At 43.2% G+C, this 19,631-nt stretch overlaps 1 protein-coding gene across 1 annotated transcript in view; it reads right to left on the bottom strand.

Moving 5' to 3' along the window:
• Positions 1-19,631, bottom strand: part of CNNM4 (cyclin and CBS domain divalent metal cation transport mediator 4) — a 1,037,549-nt gene that overhangs the window by 173,707 nt on the left and 844,211 nt on the right. The window contains exon 5 of the mRNA XM_044084379.1: positions 11,436-11,535. Within this exon, the coding sequence (XP_043940314.1) occupies positions 11,436-11,535 (100 nt within the window). The remainder of the gene's footprint in view (positions 1-11,435; positions 11,536-19,631) is intronic.

Raw genomic sequence — 19,631 nt, 5'->3', positions numbered from 1 at the left:
GGGAGGAGGTATGCACTAGGAAAGAGATGGTGTGGCAATCAAACCCTGCAGGACTGCCGAAGCAAAGCCTGCCCTGGATCTGGAATATAGAGGGAGATTGTAGTGTTTGGAGAATGTATGCACGGAGCTCCATGTAGCAGCTTCTAGAATGTCCTTGGTAGGCACCCCTCTTAAAAATGCTGTAGAGGTGCCTGTAGCTCTGGTGGAATGTGGTCTGACATTGGCTGGAACAGTCTTTCCATGAAAGGAATAACAGAATCTGATGCAATGCCCAATCCATTTAGAAATAGTCTGTTTTGAAATTGCTTTTCCTTGGACTGCAGGGGCGTAAGCTACAAAAAGTTGTTCAGACTTCCTACTGGCCTTGGTTCTGTCCAGGTAGTATCGAAGTTGTCTGTGAATGTCCAAGGTATGCAAATGTCTTTCCCCCTTATTCTCAGGATTGGGGAAGAAAGCAGGCAGATGAATGGCTTGATTTAGAGAAACCCTAAATACCACCTTTGGCATAAAAGTAGGGTTGGTCCTTAATGAAACCCTGTCTCTGTGGAAAATAATAAAGGGTGGTATTGCCATTAGGGCCTGTAGCTCGAAACCCTTCTTGCTGAGGTAATTGCCAACAGGAAAGCTGTCTTCCATGAGAGAAATTGCAAGTCAACTGAAGCTGCTGGCTCAAAAGGAGGTAGAGTTAGTTTTTCTAAGACAAAATTGAGGTCCCAGGCTGGCACTGGGGCCTTTCTTGGTGGCTTAATGTTCTTGATTCCCCTGAGGAACTGTCTTAGTAAGGGGTGAGAGAAAACAGGAGGATCAGTGTTGTATCTAGCTGAAATAGCAGATGCATGTATCTTTATGGAAGAATATGAGAGGCCGTTCTTTAACATATCTGCCAAATATTCCAAGATAAGTGGGATGTTCAGCTATGATGCATCATGTCCCTTGCTGGTATTCCAATTGCTGAATCTTTTCCACTTTGCTAAGTAAACCTTTCTGGTGGATGGTCTTCGAGCCTCTGTTAGTATCCGCTGAACTTCCTTGGAGAGAGATAAGCTGAAGTTATTTATGGGATCTCCCAGGCTGTTAGCTGCAGTGTCTGAAGGTTTGGATGCAGTGTTTCGAAATTGTGTTGAGTCAAAAGTAGAGGCAACTGAGGGAGAGCCCACCTCCTGGTGTGACATATGCTTCGTAGTAGTGGGTACCAGTGTTGTCTTGGCCAATCCGGAGCTATTATGATTCCCTCGGGCTTCTCTGCTTTGATCTTTAGTAATACTGAGGTCATCAGTGGCAGAGGTGGAAATGCATAGATTGCTAGGGAGTTCCAGTTGAATGAGAGGGCATCTATTTTCCAAGCTTTTGGATGGTATGTCCTTGTGCAAAATTTTGGTAGAAGATGGTTGAGGTGAGAGGCAAATAGGTCCACTTCTGGCTTGCCCCATGTCGAAGTGAGTTGTCTGAAAGCCTTCGGATGTAACCTCCACTCGTGTGGATCTGTGAAATTCCTGCTTAGGCTGTCCGCCAACACATTGTCTTTTCCTGGAACAAACTGGGATTGTAACTGGATATTTAGGCTCAGTGATTTCTCCCAAAGCTGCATTGTCAGTCTGCAAAGGGGGTAAGAGTGGGTGCCCCCCTACTTGTTTATGTACCACATCACAGTGGTGTTGTCTGTCCGTATCATTAAATGGCCTTGCTGGAGTTGGTGTTGAAAAGCCTCAATGGCATGCATTACTGCCAGCATTTCCTTTTGGTTTATATGCAGATGTGTTTCCTTTGGAGACCATTGTCCTTGTATACACCTGCCTTCCATGTGCGCCCCCCAGCCAAGGTCTGAGGCGTCTGTAGTCATGGTCTGTGTTATCTGTGGTTTTCTGAATGACATACCTGTGTTTTCCTGGCTCACCGAGGCCCACCATAGGAATTCCTTTTGTAGGCATGGAATGAGAGGTATGATTGTCTCCAAGTTGTTGCTGTGTTGAGACCAAATGCTTTTTAGGTACCATTGAAGCTTTCTCATGTGTAGTTTTGCTAATGGAACCAGTAGAATGCAGGATGCCATGTAACCCAGGGCCTGTAGGAATCTCGTTGCAGTCATCTGGGTGAGTTTTGCTAAACCTTTGAAGTAATGAGTTAACTTCTCTTGCTTGTCTTCTGTCAGGTAAGCCATCTGAGAGGCTGTGTCTAGTTTGGCTCCTAAGAAGATTATTTGCTGGGATGGCTGCAGTCTTGACTTTTGGAAGTTGACTGTGTATCCCAGAGCTTGAAGTAATCGTATGACATAATCCCGTTTTTTTGTCAACATCAATTTGTCGTCCGCTTGTATGAGGCAGTCGTCCAGGTACGGGTAAATTTGTATACCCTGGAGCCTGCAATGAGCAATTACTGAAGCCAGGCATTTTGTAAATACTCTGGGCGCAGTAGATAAGCCAAATGGCAATGCTGAGAATTGATAATGCTCTGGCCATGCAAGAAATCTGAGGTATCTTCTGCAGCTGTGTCTGATAGGGACATGCATGTATGCCTCCTTGAGGTCCAGAGTAATCAGCCACGACTCCTTGCCCAGCATGGGAAGGAGTTGCTGTAGAGTCAGCATTTTGAACTTTGGTACTATGAGAAAGGTGTTTAATGCGGACAAGTCCAGTATTGGTCTCCACTGAGACTCTTTTCTTGGAACAAGAAACAGTCTTGAGTAAAACCCCTCTTCTTGTTCTTGTTGTGGAACTCTTTCTATTGCTTTCATTCGAGTCAGCAGAGTGATTTGCTTGATAGCCTCCGCCCTTTGATTTGGTGGTAGGTTTGGCATGCCTTGTTTTCTTGGTAAGGTATGAAAATGAAACCTGTACCCTCGGTCTATAATGTCCAAAATCCATTTGTCCTTTGTCAGTCTGTGCCAGTTTTCTGCAAACAGAGATAATTTCCCACCCAAGGGAGCTTCTAGTTGTTCCCTGGTAGGCGGTAGTAGAGGAAAGTCATTGAGTTTGTGGTTGTTAGGCAGGTGAAACCCCTGCGTCACTTCTTTGGTTTCCTGGCTGCCATTGTCGTCCCCTGTAAGGGCCTCTGTATTGGCCTCTTCCTCGGCCACGTCTGTTCTTACCCCTTTGAAACTTTTCTGGATTAGGAAAGGACCAGTTTTTGAAGGCCAATTCCTACTGAATCTGGGGGGTTGAACCTGGAGGAAATCTTTCACAGTCTGAACTGATTTTGCTTTTTCTTCAATGGTCTTTAACACATCCTTAGCATTTGCACCAAAAAGCTTGTTCTTTTCCAAAGGTGCATCCAGAAGTTTTGCTTTTACATGATCTGGTAGAGGTTGATCTTTTAACCAAGCATGTCTACGAATCACTGCCCCTGTCATAGCTGCCCTACATGAAGCTTCCAGTGCATCATATCCACACTGCAGGAAGTGATTGCTTACTTGCTGAGTGTTATGTACAGCTTCCTGCAAAGTCTTCCTGTCTAAAGGATCAAGAGAAGCTAATGTTTTTTGTAAATCTTCTAAGAGATAATCCTGATATTGTAACATATGAAGAAGGCAATTTAAAGCTCTCATAGATAAGGTAGTGGATGTGTAAACCTTTTTGCCCCATCTCTCTAATGACCTTGCTTCCCTGTTGGAGGGCAAAGGATTTTTTGAGGTGGAGGCTGAAACTCCTTTAGGCCCCTGTGAAATAGTTTCCAAATCAGCAGTATGGGCCCTGAATAAATGGAAATGAGTCTCTGGGACCCTGTAATACCTGTCTGGCTTGGCTGGAGCAGGAGGAAGAGAATCAGGGGTAGCACTAGAGTCAGAATACAAATCATCCAGAATATCAAGTACAGGAGGAATAGCTAAGGGCCTGTGCTGAGGCTTCTTAAGGAAAGTCCTAAGGCGTTTCCTAGAATCAGAATATTCCTGACCCTGCCACTTGAAATGTTCCCTCATGGTGTGCAGAACTTCCCCAAAAGAAATATCCTCAGGAGGGGAGGCCGAAGGGATGGAATCTTCTGCATCCGAGTCCTCATAGGTCTGGAAGAGATCTTCCTGGCTATCAGAGTGGACAGAGCCCTCAGAGTCTTCATCTGAAGGAGTAGGGTCAGAGGGTTCAACCCGGGGCCTTTTATCAGGAGGAGGCTGGGATGCTCTCTCAGGATGGGCCTGTGAACCTCTAATCATGGAAATTAAATCAGCAGTCATGGACATAATTTGTGTCTCCGGAGTCGGCTGAGGTAAGGATTTAGAAGTAATATGCTTTGTTTTGCTGGCTGCCTTAGCCCTAGTGTAGGCCTTAATAGACATGGCCATAGGAGGCCTGGCAGCTCCACGTGCAGGAGTGACCTTGTCTACAGCAATGGTCTCGGGCATTTCCTCGGTTTCGGTATCCGGAGGAAAGTCTATAACTGGCGTCGGAGTAATGTCTGGAATCGGAGTCATCGGTAATGCGGTGTCTTCGGTTTGGAGAGGTGGAGAGACCGTCTCAGAGGGAACCGGAGCACTCGCGCTAGGTTTTGGCGTGGAGTCAGTGGTAGATGCGGGCCGAGGATGTCGGTCCCAGTCTTTTCGCTTTTTGGGAGTTTGCGATGTCGGAAGATCCGACGGCATGTTGTAGGCAAATTTATCGCCGAAAAAATCTTCAGCGAACTCCGCCCGGCGCCTGAGTGTGCGCTTGTTGAAGCGAGCACAGGCTACACAGGCCGAGACGTCGTGGTCTGGGCCCCGGCAAGGGAGGCAGTAAGAGTGGAAATCCTTATGAGGTATTTGTTTACCACAAAAAAGACAATTGTTAACTTTTTCAGTAATTTCTGACATCGGCTGAGGCAAGAAAAGGTCCCCAACGGGGTACTTGAATTTTTTGATGACTTCGGTATCGTAGAATACAGGAGCTGACCGACCGGCACTTGCAAACTGCTTCTGCTTCGGGCACCGCGCGGCAAGAAAGACTGAAGAAAATGGCGTCGGCTGATGCTTATGTACTCCAGCCGCTCTGACGGAGAGAAATGCGACATCAGCCGACGTCGGACCCAGACTTTGGAATCCGGCCGACCGAGGGCTGCCTGAGGCAGGACAACCCACATGTTATGACTGCAGTTGCATTCTTGAAGGACATCATGGACTGAAACACAAAAGGAGAGGGTGTATCCAATGTTCATCAAGGATACCTACACCTCCAGGTTAGTGGCACAGCATGATACCTCTGAGATCATCCATGTGCAACTAACATCGGGCAAATCTGCAATGCAAATTGTGGCCTGCTACAGATCACACTCCATGACCCAGGACCACCACTTCACCTTTCTGGAGACACTAGAAAACATGAAGGTCCTACCGGACACCCTGATATTGGGTGATTTCAATTAACCTACTGTTAACTGGGAAAACTACTCAAGTACAAACTCCCAGGTCCAGCGCTTCCTGGAATTTATCAACTCAAATGCCCTGGATCAGCTGGTAAACTCCCCTACCAGAGGTGAAAACATATTGGACCTGGTCATCACCAACATGGGCGACAGGTGTTCTGCACCGGAGTTCAACCCGTCACTGGTTAGATCAGACCATAAACTAATAACTCTGGATGTCCACACCACACCACCACCCCCAACCAAGGAAACCACAGTGAAAAACTTTTCTATAGCAAACTTCACCTTACTTAAGACAGAGGTGGTAAGTTTCACAGCCCCCACGCTAAAGGATAACACTGTCCAAAATGCAGTAACCTTTACAAATGTACTCTATGAGCACCTACAAGGATGCATGGATCGTGCCATCCCAAGCAAAACCAAGACTCACTCCCCTAAGAGAAGGAAACCAGTCTGGTGGACCCCTGCCATAAACAGGCTATACAATAGAAGGAGGAAACTAGTTCAGAAAAAAAGCAAATCCCAAGAAGGAAAGACATCCCTGATCAGTATCAGTAAGAAACTAAGGTCCCTCATAAAAATCACCCATGGCTAACTTCGAAAGAAAAATAGCCAAGGATTCAAAAGATAACAACAAAGCCTTATAGGTTCATAGGTTCATAGATTAGTACTAGGCTAACTGCTCTTGCGAGCCATTTTAAGCCTAGCCAATTATCCCCCTGTGAGATTCAAACCCTGTACCTTGTGTTTGTAAGGCAAACACCTTAACCATTAGGCCACCCTCCCAACCCTTCTTTAGCTATGTCAAGAATCTAAGTGGCAACTCGCAGATATGCTCTCAGCTAGTGCAAAACAGCACAAAATATACTGAACCTACTGATATTGCCAACATCCTGGCAGATAGATTCAGTGCAAACTCCCCCCCCCTCACCCCCAAAAGGGTCCACAACAATATCGGAAAAGTGTAGTGTCCCGGAAATCACAGACACACAGGTGAAAACAGCCCTTTCAAAAGCCAAAAGCACAGCATCAATGGGGCCAGATGGTGTCCCAGACTGCATCTTGCACAAACTACAGAACGAACTAACCCCCCACCTAAACACACTGTTCAACCTCAGCCTCTCCACAGGCTACGTGCCCATAGAATGGCGCACAGCAACGGTTATTCTACTCCACAAAGGAGGGGCCACAACTGACCATTATCACCCCATAAGCCTGACTAGCCTGTTCTGCAAGGCTATGGAGCGCATCATCATGCAACTCATTAACAAAGTCATTGGGAACCTCCAAACACTTGACCCAACCCAGTTTGGCTTTGTTAAGGGCAGAGCATGCCTACTAAACCTGGTTGACTTCTTCGAGACAGTCACCAAGGCCATAAATGAGGGGAAGGTGGTTCACACAGCCTACTTTGACCTCGCCAAGGCTTTTGCCACCATTCCCCACTCGGGAATTATAGAAAAGCTCACCAGCCTGAACATAAACCCCTACGTCACGAGATGGGTTGCCAACTGGCTTACAGACAAAACTCACATGGTAAGAATAGCGGGCTCCAGGTCCAACTCTAAACCAGTGGTGTCCCACAAGGCTCAGTCCTGGGACCCCTACTGTTCGGCGTATCAAGAAGTACAGGCAAACTCAGGAGGACTACGGCTAACCAAGTTCGCTGATGATTGCAAACTGGGAGCCATAATTGACTCTCCAGCTGACACGGACATTCTCCAAAAGAGCCTTATTGAGATGGACACCTGGTGTCAAAGTCATGGTCTCAAGCTAAATGCCAAAAAATGGATAATCATCCCGTTTGGGAAAAACAAAACACACATGAATTACCACATAGGTGGCAGCCTCCTTAATACAGAAGAGGTAATAAGAGATCTAGGGACCCAGGTAGATAGTAATCTCCCCTTTGAAAATCATATTGCCAAAGTAGTTAGGAAATCCTTCTATGTAGCCCATCTAATTACTAAAGGGTTAGTCATCTAGAAATAAAGAGGTTATAGTGCCTCTCTACTCGTCACATCAGACCCATCATACAGTACAATGCCCCATTTGGGATGTACCTCACAAGACACTTCCGACAGCTGGAAAGACCACAAAAGTACCTCACCAAGAAGATTACTGGCCTCAAACATATCTCCTATGCAGCCCGACTGGAAAAACTCCGGCTGTACTGAGTGGCATATCGCTTACTCAGAGATGATCTCTGCCTGACTTACAAAGCCATGTCCAACTCAGAATTGATAGACATGCTCCACCTAAAGAAATTCAAGTAACTGCGAGCCACACGCTGTAGTGAGCTAAACCTCACCACAACAATAAATAGAACATGCTGGAGGGATAGATTCCTGTCACAGAGACTCCCCATGCTTTGGAACAAAATTCCTAGCTACATTAGGCAGAGCCCCTCATTAACACTCTTCCAAGAGAAACCTTGACAAGTGGATGGGTAACAGAAAATACACTCCTGGGATTACTTCATTGGCTCTTCATGACAGAGACTCAGTTAATGAATCAATGGGGCGGTGAAAGCTGTCACACTCTGCTAGGCTTATAAATGCCCTCGGGCAGATAGCCTAGTAACTACCTATGAACTGCAGTAAGTTCATCAAACTGATGCAGAAGCTTTAGCTATACAGGTAGAGTGCCATAGCTAACTAGATTTGGGAGGTGAAAGGACAAAGATCCAGGAGCCCCTGGAGAATGGTCCTAGCAAAGCATGATCAAAACCTAGAGATGGAATCAAGCTTATAGTGCTTTGTAAATGTATATCCAGAGGACCAAGTTGCTGTTTCTAGAATACTTCTAGCACCTGCTATATGTCCTCCAAAAAGCCATAGATCAAGCCAAGGTCCTGATAGAGTGGGCCTTGACCATGCTTGGAATAGTTTTGTTGTGGTGAGTATAACATGCCCCTCCTTAACTTCATAGGAAATACACAATTGAACTGAAGTTCTGAAAGATTTAGTTCCATCAAGGGAGTACTAGAGTTGTCTGTGGACATCCAAGTTATGGAATATCTTTTTTCCCTCTTTTTTATGTTCAGGAAAGGAAAATGAGGAGATGAATAGTTTGGCTTAAAGTATCTTGAATGCAACTTTAAACATAAAAGAATGATTAGTTCTCAAAGAAACTCTGTCTCTGTGGAAGATGAGATAGGGTTGACTTACCATAAGAGCTTGGAACTCAGATACTCTTCTTGCGGAGGTCAGACCAATCAATAAAACAGTTTTCCATGTTAAGAACATCAAGTCAGCCGGATTAGCTGGTTGAAATGGAGCAAGTGTTAGCTTCTCTAACAAAAAATTAAGATCCTAAAGACGAGACTATGATTTTCTTTTGGGCCTGTTATGTAAAACCTCATTTAAAAAGATTTGACATGAAAATGCAATGAAAGAAGAGTATCCATGGGCAGACATGTTGAAATGGCTGATAAATGAACCTTGACGGTGGAGGAAGAAAGACCATATGATAGTAACTCACGCAATTACTGCAAAACCAGAGAACAACTAGCCCTGAATGGGTGCCTGTTATATTGCTGGCACCAACTAGAAAACCTTTTCCATTTACCAGTATGTAGTTTTCTAAGACCTGCTACATGTCCCCAGTAAACATTTGCCAGAAAGGAATTATGACCTTATCATCCAGGCAGTCAGTTGAAGTTGACTGGGGTCTGGGTGTATCAAAGATCCCTGATCTTGTGTGAGTAGATTCATTCTGTTTGGAAGCGTGTGGTAATTGTCCCTGGCCATTTCTAAAAGAAGACAGAATCACTGCTGCCGGAGCCAGAAGGAGTCATCACAAAGATCTTGGAAGATTCCTTCTGAATCTTCAGATGTACCTCTGGATATCAGTTGAATGGGATTAAAAGCACATAGGAACATTCCTGTCCAAGAAACCAAGAAAACCAAGCTGTGTTGGTCTTCCAGGCCTTCTTGCATGTCATCCTGGAACAGACTCTTGCCAGGTAATTGTTCAGAATGGAGGCAAACAGGTCTACTTGAACTCCCCACAGACTTATCATTTGCTAAAGAGAAAAGTGGACATTCAGACTTTCTGGAAGAAAAAAGGGACTAATGTGGGGGGGGGGGGGTTAAGTCCCTTAAAATAGTCATTCTGGCCTGGGGTAAGCCTCTTTCTTTTACCAGAAACCACATTATAAAGAAGGATCAACAGCCTGAATTAAACCCAGGGCCACACCCAGTAAACTTCTGCTGTTTAGGGCAATTTAAGGAGGAGAAGATGCATGTTTAGTTTTCTGTTTCTTTTGACAGGAAACATGGGGCCATTAGTGTAATTAATGGCAAAAGCAATTTCCCCAGGGATGGGCACAACATTCTCACTTAACAGAGAAATCTTCCTTGTTCATTCTCCTTGGAAAATCAAGAGTGGCTCTCCCTAGCCCACTGAAGGGGCATCAACAGCTGCAGAGGACGTGGCTAAAAGCTATGGCCACCCACAGCAGAGTCACCCACTTGCGGCTGATGTAAATTGCTAGCCTGCTGTGGAGGCAAAGACTATTTGCTCGACTTTTTCTTTTTGTGGCTGGAAGACTGCCATTGACTGATAGCTTGTTCCATGGTCAAGCCAAAAATGGTGCCTCCTTTCTGTGGAAAACAAGCAGCAAGTGCTGGTAAAATTTTACAGGTTTTTTAAAACTCACTTTTTTATTTTATTTATTTGTTGAACATTGGCTTACCAGGAAAGTCCGATTGGGACAGAACCCATTTTCAACAGAGGCCTGGAGAGAAAAGCTCCAGATGCATGTCTGTGGAAAGTAGGAGGAAAGTGAAGCACCAGAAGGAAACCCACACGAATGCACGGAGGGCATGCAGACTCCACACAGAAGGCACCCCAGTCGAGAATCAGACCAGACAGCCTCTTGCTGGGAGGCAAAAACACTAACCGCTGCACCACTGAGCCTCCCATTTTTCACATTAAACACAGTAAAAAGCACTTTAAAACACTTAAGTCAGCCCCAAAAAGTAAAATAAACAGAAATTCTCCGCACAAAATGGTTTTCAATTACTTTAAACAACTCTTAAAACTGGCAGGAAAAAAGTGTGCTCCAATTTTAAAAGTGCAGTTAAGTCTTGTTACAGTCAGTCAGAACACAAACATCTAACCTAAAAATAACTTTCTTAAACAGGAAAGTACAATAAAACATCAGTTTTTAAATGTGGAAAGTTTTTCTCCCAAAGGGAACTTACTTGCCTCTTCAGCGGCAGGAAAAAACTGAAGAGCTTGGTGCCAAAACCTGTCTTTTTAGTCAGCTCATCTCGAGCTGACAATGTGGGAACAGGGAAAGTGCCCAGAAGCTTTGGAAGCTGTCCAGCTGTTATATTCTTGGCAGGATATAACTTGTATAAGCTAAGACTACTACAACAGTTATCAATATGATAAACATCTCAAACATTTACAGAATTTAACATTCTAGGTTCATAGGTTCATAGGTTCATAGGTTCATACTAGGCTATCTGCCCGAGGGCATTTACAAGCCTAGCCCATAGTTTTGTGGCTTACGCCACCCCTTTAGTATGGGGAACTATACCCATTATTTTGCTGTGCCTCTGTTGAGCAGTGACACTGAGGTAATCCCTGGGGTATATCTGCTACCCATATTCTAATACCACAGACTGATATTTCTGTGGCTTAAATACATAATAAAGCATTCTCAGCAAACTTGAGGCATTTGAAATGCACAGCACAACCACATTTTAATTCTTCTCCATTTGTCAGCATTCTTCATTTTAAACTGCCAAACAACTCTGACCATACAAGACTCCATCTGGCTGCGCCATTTATCCTAGTCACCAGAAAACCCTTCTTTACTGAACTTCCCTATCTATGACAGACTACCTCATTTTTCTCTCATTGACATCCTACCAGAATGTTATAAAGGCAAAATGAAAATGTTCCCAACAAACTTTTGAAGTACCCTTTAACAGTGCTGAATGCAGAAATCGAAGTGCTGCAATTCAGTGCTATGAACACAAAGGTGCTGGTGATTTATTAAACATAAAATGTATGGGAAGAATAATGATAAATATGCCACTTCTTATGTGATTAGTACTCATAAAAAATATATCAACATTAATCATTCAAGTTACCTGCCACTGGTGAGGGACTCAATGCCATGACACCATAGAAGGAGAAAGGACCAGTTTCAAACTTCATATTCTCTTTACCAGCCTCCACTTCCACTTTACCCTGAAAATGACAAGAAAAAAAAATTATCTGATCAGCTACTTACCCATTACACACATTCCTGGATGCAAATACTGCCAGTTATTTCGGAATCAAACGATATCTCCACTATCTGTCATGGGTTGCTACTTTTCTGGTTATCATGTCACCCACCAGGAGATACAAGAAACATTCAAAGGAGTCTAAGCCCATCCCATGTATAGAAAAAAAGGAAAACATAATGCACAGACAAACAGCAATGCTACAGGTGACACATTTGCAAACAACTGAGCATGTGAGTTTGATAACGGATTCCAGGATGGATATTCAGGAGAATGTCAGACACAAAGGAAAATATGAGTACTTACATTAATTACTAGAGGAGCTATAAATGGTGACAGAAGAGGGAAAAAACATAATGATGACACATGTTTTTGTAGTAAGGGGCTACTGGCAAGGGATAAGGATTATGCCGGAATGCTATTTATATTAAAACTGCTATTATGAAGCTTAAAAAATGGGGAGAAATAATTAGCTTTCAGCATGCAATATTACTTACAGGTGGGGACTGAAATTTAATTTGCAACACTGAAGCTATATCCGGGGGCTTAGAAGGGAAAATACATAAAAAGGTAGATTTCTGAAGAAATGTATGAAAATATTTGGTATGGAAGATATGAATTCAGTAGTAGGAACTCAGAATTTACATATTATTTAACAAAGGCACAAATAACTGGGTTAGACTAGACAGAAATTATATTTCACAGGAACATGTGCACTTAATTCAAAGCTTCGACATACATCCAATAACTATTTCAGATCGTGTGTCAATAACAACTAAGATACAAATGCAGGATAATGAGCTAAAAATGAGACACTGGCACTTCCCTACCTATCTGTTAAAAGGGGGGAACTTGGGGGATGGGTAGTGGAATTTATTCAGGAGTTATTAGGAAAGATGGAAAGTACTCCAGAAGTGATAAATAGTAACTGGGATAAAATGAAAGTGGAGTTTAAAAACAGGGTAGAAATAAAAGAAATAGAGACATGATTAAGAAGTACCAAGACTTTAGAGAGGCTGAGAAAAGCTGAAGTATTACAGAAAAAGAAGAATTTCTCAGAACAAGGAGAAGAGAATTGCAAAGTGCTAATGACAAAATAAGGGAGTACCTGGATAATATGAATGAGTTTAGAAAGATTGCTGTTAAACAACTATTTCTGACAACTCCAGAGCACAAAAATTTTGCCAGAATGACTTATGTGACAGAAAGTAGAAAGGGTTGTTGCAAACTAGTCAATAACAAGAAAAATAACCAGAGCTCCTGTAGAGGTATTTCGGAAATTTTATGGACATTTGTATAAAAAATAAAAAGGGGCAATCAGAAAAAGCACAAAAGGAAATAAATATGCCAAGGTTAGAGGTAAATGAGGCTCAACAATTAAAAGTTAAAATATGAGGAAATGAGATTAAGTCTCTAGGAACAAACGGTATACCAGTGGAAGTTTGGAAGCTAGGAGGGAAGAAAGAGATAAAGATCTTGAAGATTTTAAGTGTTTTAAAAAGGGGGGACACCCTGGAAAAAAGCTGTGGTGGCTCTAATACCTACAGACGTTAAAGATTCTTCTTATTCATATAGGCCCATTTCAATATTAAAACATGATTATAAAGTATTTGTCTACAACGGTAAAAGAATAGCAAAAAATGCTGCCAAAATTTACATATATGGATTAGTGTGACTTTCTGAATGACAGGCAAACATTTGACAACATTAATAGGATAATGATGCTCCAGATGGAAAAAGAATATAACAACATACAGCTGTTATTGACAGGTCATGATGCAGAAAAAGCATCAGACAAAGTAAGCTGAGATTTTAGAGTATGATAATGCATTTCGTGATACAATAATAAGGATATTAGGGATTACAGGTAAAAATCAAAGTGGGAGGGTTCCTCTCTGGTAAGTTGTGTCTGAACAGAGGAACTAGGGAGAGTGTCTTATTCATTTTTTGTTACGTTGTGTTGCATTTAGAATCTTTGGCAAAGAAAATAAGGGACTCGGTAATTCAAGCTTAAAACTGGTATGGTACTCAAGAAGAGTTGGCTTTACTTGTGGATGATATTATTCTGTACCAGATAGAACCAGAAAAGGACATCTCATTGTTGTGGAACATTCTGAGATACTTCCAGATTTTTTTGGGATATAAAATTAATGAAGATAAAACAAAGGCTATCGTGTAAACTGTGTATCCACACATGAATTAGCTCAGCAATACCCATATTTATGGGGTCATGATAAAATGAAGTATTTAGGAATATGGCTTAAAAGGGATTCTATCATGGCAGCTAATGATGTGTGGAAAGATACTAAACAAAAATACATTAAAATTAAAACTGTGAAGCTCTTGCTCAAGGATATGGACAGCAAGATACAAGCAATAAAATGTTTCAGTCCCTTTAGTTTTATACACCGGCCAGGCATATTTGTATCAACCTAAACAAAATTGTAATTGTTTGTTTCTTTATGAATGCTACCTGTTTATTTGTCAGTAATGCAAAGTTTCTTAGTAATTATTCATGTAACTATGTATGGTTGGAGCTTTTCTCCCTGGGCCTCCACTGAAAACGGGCTCCCCGAGCCCAGTGGACCTCCCCGGTCATCAAACTGGAAAAAATAAATAAATAATAATAAATAAATAAGTAACCAGAGGAGAGGTTGGGGATTGTAATTAACAGAGTTGAAGGATTTTATCTGGGAGAGGAACAGGGTGAGAATCAACTGGGATAAGCTGATCTTTCCAAAACAATAAAGAGGTTTAGGATTACCTGATTTGAAGGGATATTTTAGAGCTACATAGTTAAGGATCTTGCTTGTAACATAAGCAGAGAGCTACAATTCAAAGTGGAAAGGGATAATGATGAAGTGGGAGATGGTGGTGGGGGCAATTCAAGAAATAAGGAGAGAGTGAGATTTTTGGATGCAGGTCCTTAAAGAGAATATCGACAGTCAGACAGAAAATTATGTTCGTAATGTACCAGAAAGTACACTAAGAACTAAGCCAACATGGAAATGGAGAAAGGAGATTCTGCCAATAAGGTTAACTACAATTAGGGGTACAGAGAATAAGCATGAAGGGACTGTAGGAAGATGGCAAATGAACCATGATGGCAGCTGACAGAGCCAAGTGCTTGAAGTATCAACCTTGTCGACAGGGACAGTAAAGAGATTATGTCCTTTACTTGACTTCTCAACAACGTTATGCAATGCGGAGACAAAGAGGCTAGTTAGTGATATGTATGCAGAAGGGCACTGATGAATTCTAACCTTTGAACAGGGGACAGGTTTGATTTGGTAAGGTTTATGGTAATGCCCAGGGAGTTGAAGATCTAGAACAAATAATCCCTGACCTGAAGAAGTTGATGCTGTGTTGGGGCAGTCAGAAGCCAGTCATCCAAATACAGAAACACCTGGAATCCTTTCAGTGTCAGGTGAGCTTCTAATACTGCCATGCCTTTGATAAACATCCTGGGGGCTGTCGTGAGTCCAAAGTGTAGAGCTCTGAATTTGTAATGACTGGCTCCCAGCCTGAGGCACAAATTACTTCTGGAGCCTCTGTCTATTTTGATGTGATAGGACATGTCCTGAAGGTCTACAGAGCACATCCAATCGTCCTTGTGCAACAGCGGTAGAATGGACTGAACCATAACCATCCAGAACTTTGACTTCTTTATATACTGATTTAGACTGCTCAGACATAGAATGGATTTCAGGTCCCCCATTTTATTTGGCACTAAAAAGAAGCGGGAGTAAGTTCCAAATCCTCTTTGCTCAGTTATGACCTGTTGGATGACTCTTTTTTGTAACAATTTTTGAATTTCTAGTACTGCATGCTCTCTCTGATGGGGTGGTATGCTGGTGAGTTTCTTTTGTTCCACTGGAGGTGGAAAGGAAAAGGGAATGTAATAACCTCTGGGTATTATGTTTACCACCCTGGCATTTGTTGTCAGATTGGTCCAGGTGTCCAAGTGCAGGGAACAATGACCTCCGACTGCCTCCAGAGACAGACAGCCAGGCAGCACTTTAGGAGCACTGACTGGGCTTGCCAGAGAAAGGTTCTCTAAAGCCCTGATTCTGCTGACCCACTCTGCCTCTGGGGTGGTGTCTCCCATTGAAACTTCCTTCTCTGCCTCTGAAGGATGAAGACCTGTGATGATCCTGAAAAGACCCTTGAGACTTTTGAAACCAAGTCTTATCACCTTGCTGATTTCTAGAAAAGGTATGCTGAGGGGTGAAAAATTTGATCCCAATGGCAGACAGGGTCTTTCTTTCCCTGTTCACTGCAGGTAAAAGTTTCTTTGATGGATGGCCCAAACAAAGAGGATCCATCAAAGGGGGCATTGACAAAAGACACCTTGAAAGGTTCTGCAAAGTCACAGAACATCAAAGCATGTCTTCTGACAGCAATACATGAGGCAGCTGCCCATAAGGTGCCCTCTGCTGTATGTGAGATGAGCCTCATGGAGTAATTAGTCACAGAAGCAATATTAGCCAATTGGGGAGATACTTTCTTGAAGTCCTCACCTGATATGGTCTCTGCAAGAGAGTTGGAAATTTCTTTGACCAAATCTCTTTGCAACTGAGCAAAATGTGCCAAGTAATTTAACAACCTCAGGGCAAAGGTAGCTGAGATGTAAATGTCCTTACCAAACCTGTCCATTGCTCAAGACTCCCTGTTTGGCAGATGAACAGAGGAGCTTGGTTTGGCTAGCTCCTTCTTGGTGGCTGCTGCCACAACAATGGCATCAATAGAAACACATTTAGACCAATGCAGCCTGTCTTTGGGGGAACAAGGAATTTGTCCGGGCATTTAAGAATTGGTTTGATTGTGTCTGTCTCCTTCCAAGCTCTGTGGGAAACTACGTCATTTAGTTTGTCCACTGGGGGGTCACCCAGGATGTAGATGGGCCCACCCCGAAAGCCTCTAAGAACACAGACTCTTCAGAAGGAAGTTGGGCCGGCCAGCCACCTTTCTGTCTACGGATCTCCAAGATGTCTCCAAAGGAGACATCATCTGGTGGTGATCGTGGGGACTGTTCTCCCTCAAAGTCTGCGTCAACAGTTAGTGACTCCATTGGGAAGTCTTGTACATTTTCTTCCAAGGAACCTCCTTTGTGGGGTGTTCAGGGGAGGTACTGGAAGAAAGGGGGGCTTCCTTTGGAGGGAAGACCTTGAGTCTTCTCGAGGTAGGCTGACCTTGGAGAAATAATGGGCTCAGCACTCAGATCCATTGAAGGATGAAGGGGAGGATCAGAGATAAGACAGGTCAGCTCTCTATGAACAGAGAAAGCCCTTTCTGTAATCTGGAAACCGGACAGGCCCAAAGAAATTTCCCCCATCTCCCTTGAAGCCGATACAGTCGAGAAAGAAAGGGCGCAAACAACTCCTGATCTGTGGCTTCCAGACAGAATTGAACCCGAGCTGTCAAGGGTCGAAGTGCTGACAGGAAGGGACAGATCCGAGAAGGTTGGAGCCAAACCCCTCCCCCCGGATCCGAGACCAACTCTGATCTGATGAAATTGGAGTAGATCTGGTCAGGGTAACCACTGAAGCTGAGGAATGAAGCTTCCCCAGATCAGATGCCACCTTTCTTGGGTATGCAGGATCCTGGGGCTCTGAGATAACTGGCCGAATCAGAGAAGGAGACTGAATCAGAGTAGTGAGGACAATCACGGATCCGACTGGGGAAGCAGCTGGCAAAACCTTGATCTCGATTTGAGCTTTGAGGAACCTCTGCATCATCCTGTCCACATCAACATCAGATAGGCTCCCAGAGGACCTTGAGGAAGCAATTAATGCAGGCCTTGAATGTCTGGAGGGGGTTTTTGTAAGGGTTTAGAGGGCAACATTGGAGAAACTGCCCTGATGGAAAACTTGGGTGTTCAGATCCTAACTCTCATAACAGAGGCCTTAGGATCTGAGGTAGAAGTGGCTTGCCTAGGAGAGGTAATCGTGGTGATGGTACCTGTCGGATCCGAAGGGGGAGAAGTAGGTCTTGGATCAGACATGACCAGATCAGGGGTCTTGGCCAATTTAGACGGAAGCTCCGAGGAAGCCCTCCAGGTCTTGTGAGGACATATCCTGGACTCTAAAGACTCAGCATGACTCACAGGGGGGTTTGACCCCTAATGAGAAGGATGAAGAAGCAGGTAAAAGACCCGTTAATATTAACTTGCGATCAGCAATGACTCGAGGATTAAATCCCTCACAAATGTCACAAGTCGATTGTAGATGGTCCTGTCCTAAACAATATACACATTTAATACATGCATCAGATTGGGGGATTTTGTGCCCACAATCTGAGCAGCGTTTAAAACCCACTATTTTTTCAGACATTACTGCAACAATACAGAACACACACACACACAGAAATAATACTGCACACTCAAAGAGCAACAAAGATTAAGAGAAACCTTTTTTTTAATCTAACAGGAGGAGGAAGAACCACAGAAGGCAGAAGTGCCAGCTTGTTCTGGAAGAAAGAAGCAGGAAGGTAGGAGTAAGAAAACAGTCCCTGATGCCTGTGAAAACTAATAGGAGGGGGAGGAGAAACTTATCAAAATATTTTAGACCCAACATATTTAAGAAAAAGGAAAAAAATGGACTTGGTTTAACAGCAAACCAAGCAGTTCTTTCTCAAGACCAAGAATCTGTGCCTATACCCGATAAGCAGCAAATGAGATCTAAGGAAGCTATAAAGAGTGTGGAGCATTGTGGGTAGACGGCAGAGCTCGAGACTGGGATCCAAGTCTGAAAAATGCGGCCGAGTTAGATGCGAGGGTCAGATCTGCAACCCAATAGTGAGGAAGAACTGATAGGACAACTTCAGATATAGAAGATTTTGGATTTTTACCTGGAAGTAGTTGCATGGGTACTTTTATACCCCAAGCAGACTCCAAAGAATTATTCCTCAGATAGATGGCAATAGTTGGTGGTGTAATGGGGGGAAAAAGGGGTACCTAGGAGCAGTTCTCGGATGTGAAATCAGTTGGCAGACTTTAAAAATTCCCTGTAGAGTTCTCTGTCATGAATACTGGGTAAGGGAATGAATGCTACTAAGGAATTTTTTTTTTTTAACTGGGATGCAGGATATGAATTGCCTATACATAATAAATCCTTATGTTTCATTCTGGTGGCTGCCAAAAAAGCAATTATTAAAAAATTGAAATCAAAGTCTAAACCAACAACACCTGAAGTAGTGATTACAGAGATAAAAAAACAATAATTGGGACCTATAGCAATAAAAAGAGTAAATTACATAGAAAAAATGGAAACTGTGGGAACAGTACATGCATAAAAATGTTTTGTAGGAAGAATTAGGTTTAACAAATGTCAGGAATTGAATAATTTATGTAATGTTGGTTTGATTATAATGTAGAGAAAGTACAGTTTTGTACCTACCATAAATGTAGATGTCCGAGAGGAATGCATCTGCAGTCTTTACAAATGGGTTGTCCTGTCGTCAGGCAGCCCTTCGGTCGGCCGGATTCCAAAGTCTGGGTCTGGCTTCGGCTGGTGTCGCACTCCACCCGACGTCATTGCGGCAGTTCTTCGGGTATAAAGGCATCAGCCGACGCCATTTTCCTCAGTGTTTCTTGCTCCAGATGCCAGGTGCCCTCTTGGATGGCTAAATTTGGATAAATGCCAAAGTTTCCAAATAGTAGAGAGCAAACACACAAAATAAACATGTATGTACATATATACAAACAAATACACCATAATAGATCCCCCCCAAGCTAGCTGAAGATTGGTAAGTACCCTAGGAGTACCTCAGAGGGGAAGGAGGGTGGGTAATCCTGACTGCAGATGCATTCCTCTCGGACATCTACATTTATGGTAGGTACAAAACTGTACTATGTCCTTCAAGGATGCATCTGCAGTCTTCTAAATGGGTAGAATACCATAGCTAAACTAGGGGAGGAGGAAAAGAGAATAGATTATGGTGTAGTTAGGATCCCTTGCAAAACAGCAGTGGCAAATCCAGCACGGGATCTAGAGTATAGAGGTAGGTTGTAATGCTTGGCAAATGTATGCACGGAGGTCTAAGTAGCAGCCTCTATAA

This window comes from Protopterus annectens, chromosome 9.part0, assembly GCF_019279795.1.
Source record: "Protopterus annectens isolate FY-2018-M chromosome 9.part0, PAN1.0, whole genome shotgun sequence".
Classification (NCBI taxonomy): domain Eukaryota; kingdom Metazoa; phylum Chordata; order Ceratodontiformes; family Protopteridae; genus Protopterus; species Protopterus annectens.
The sequence above is the reverse complement of the archived record's forward strand: the minus strand, read 5'-3'. Positions and strand labels throughout refer to the sequence as shown.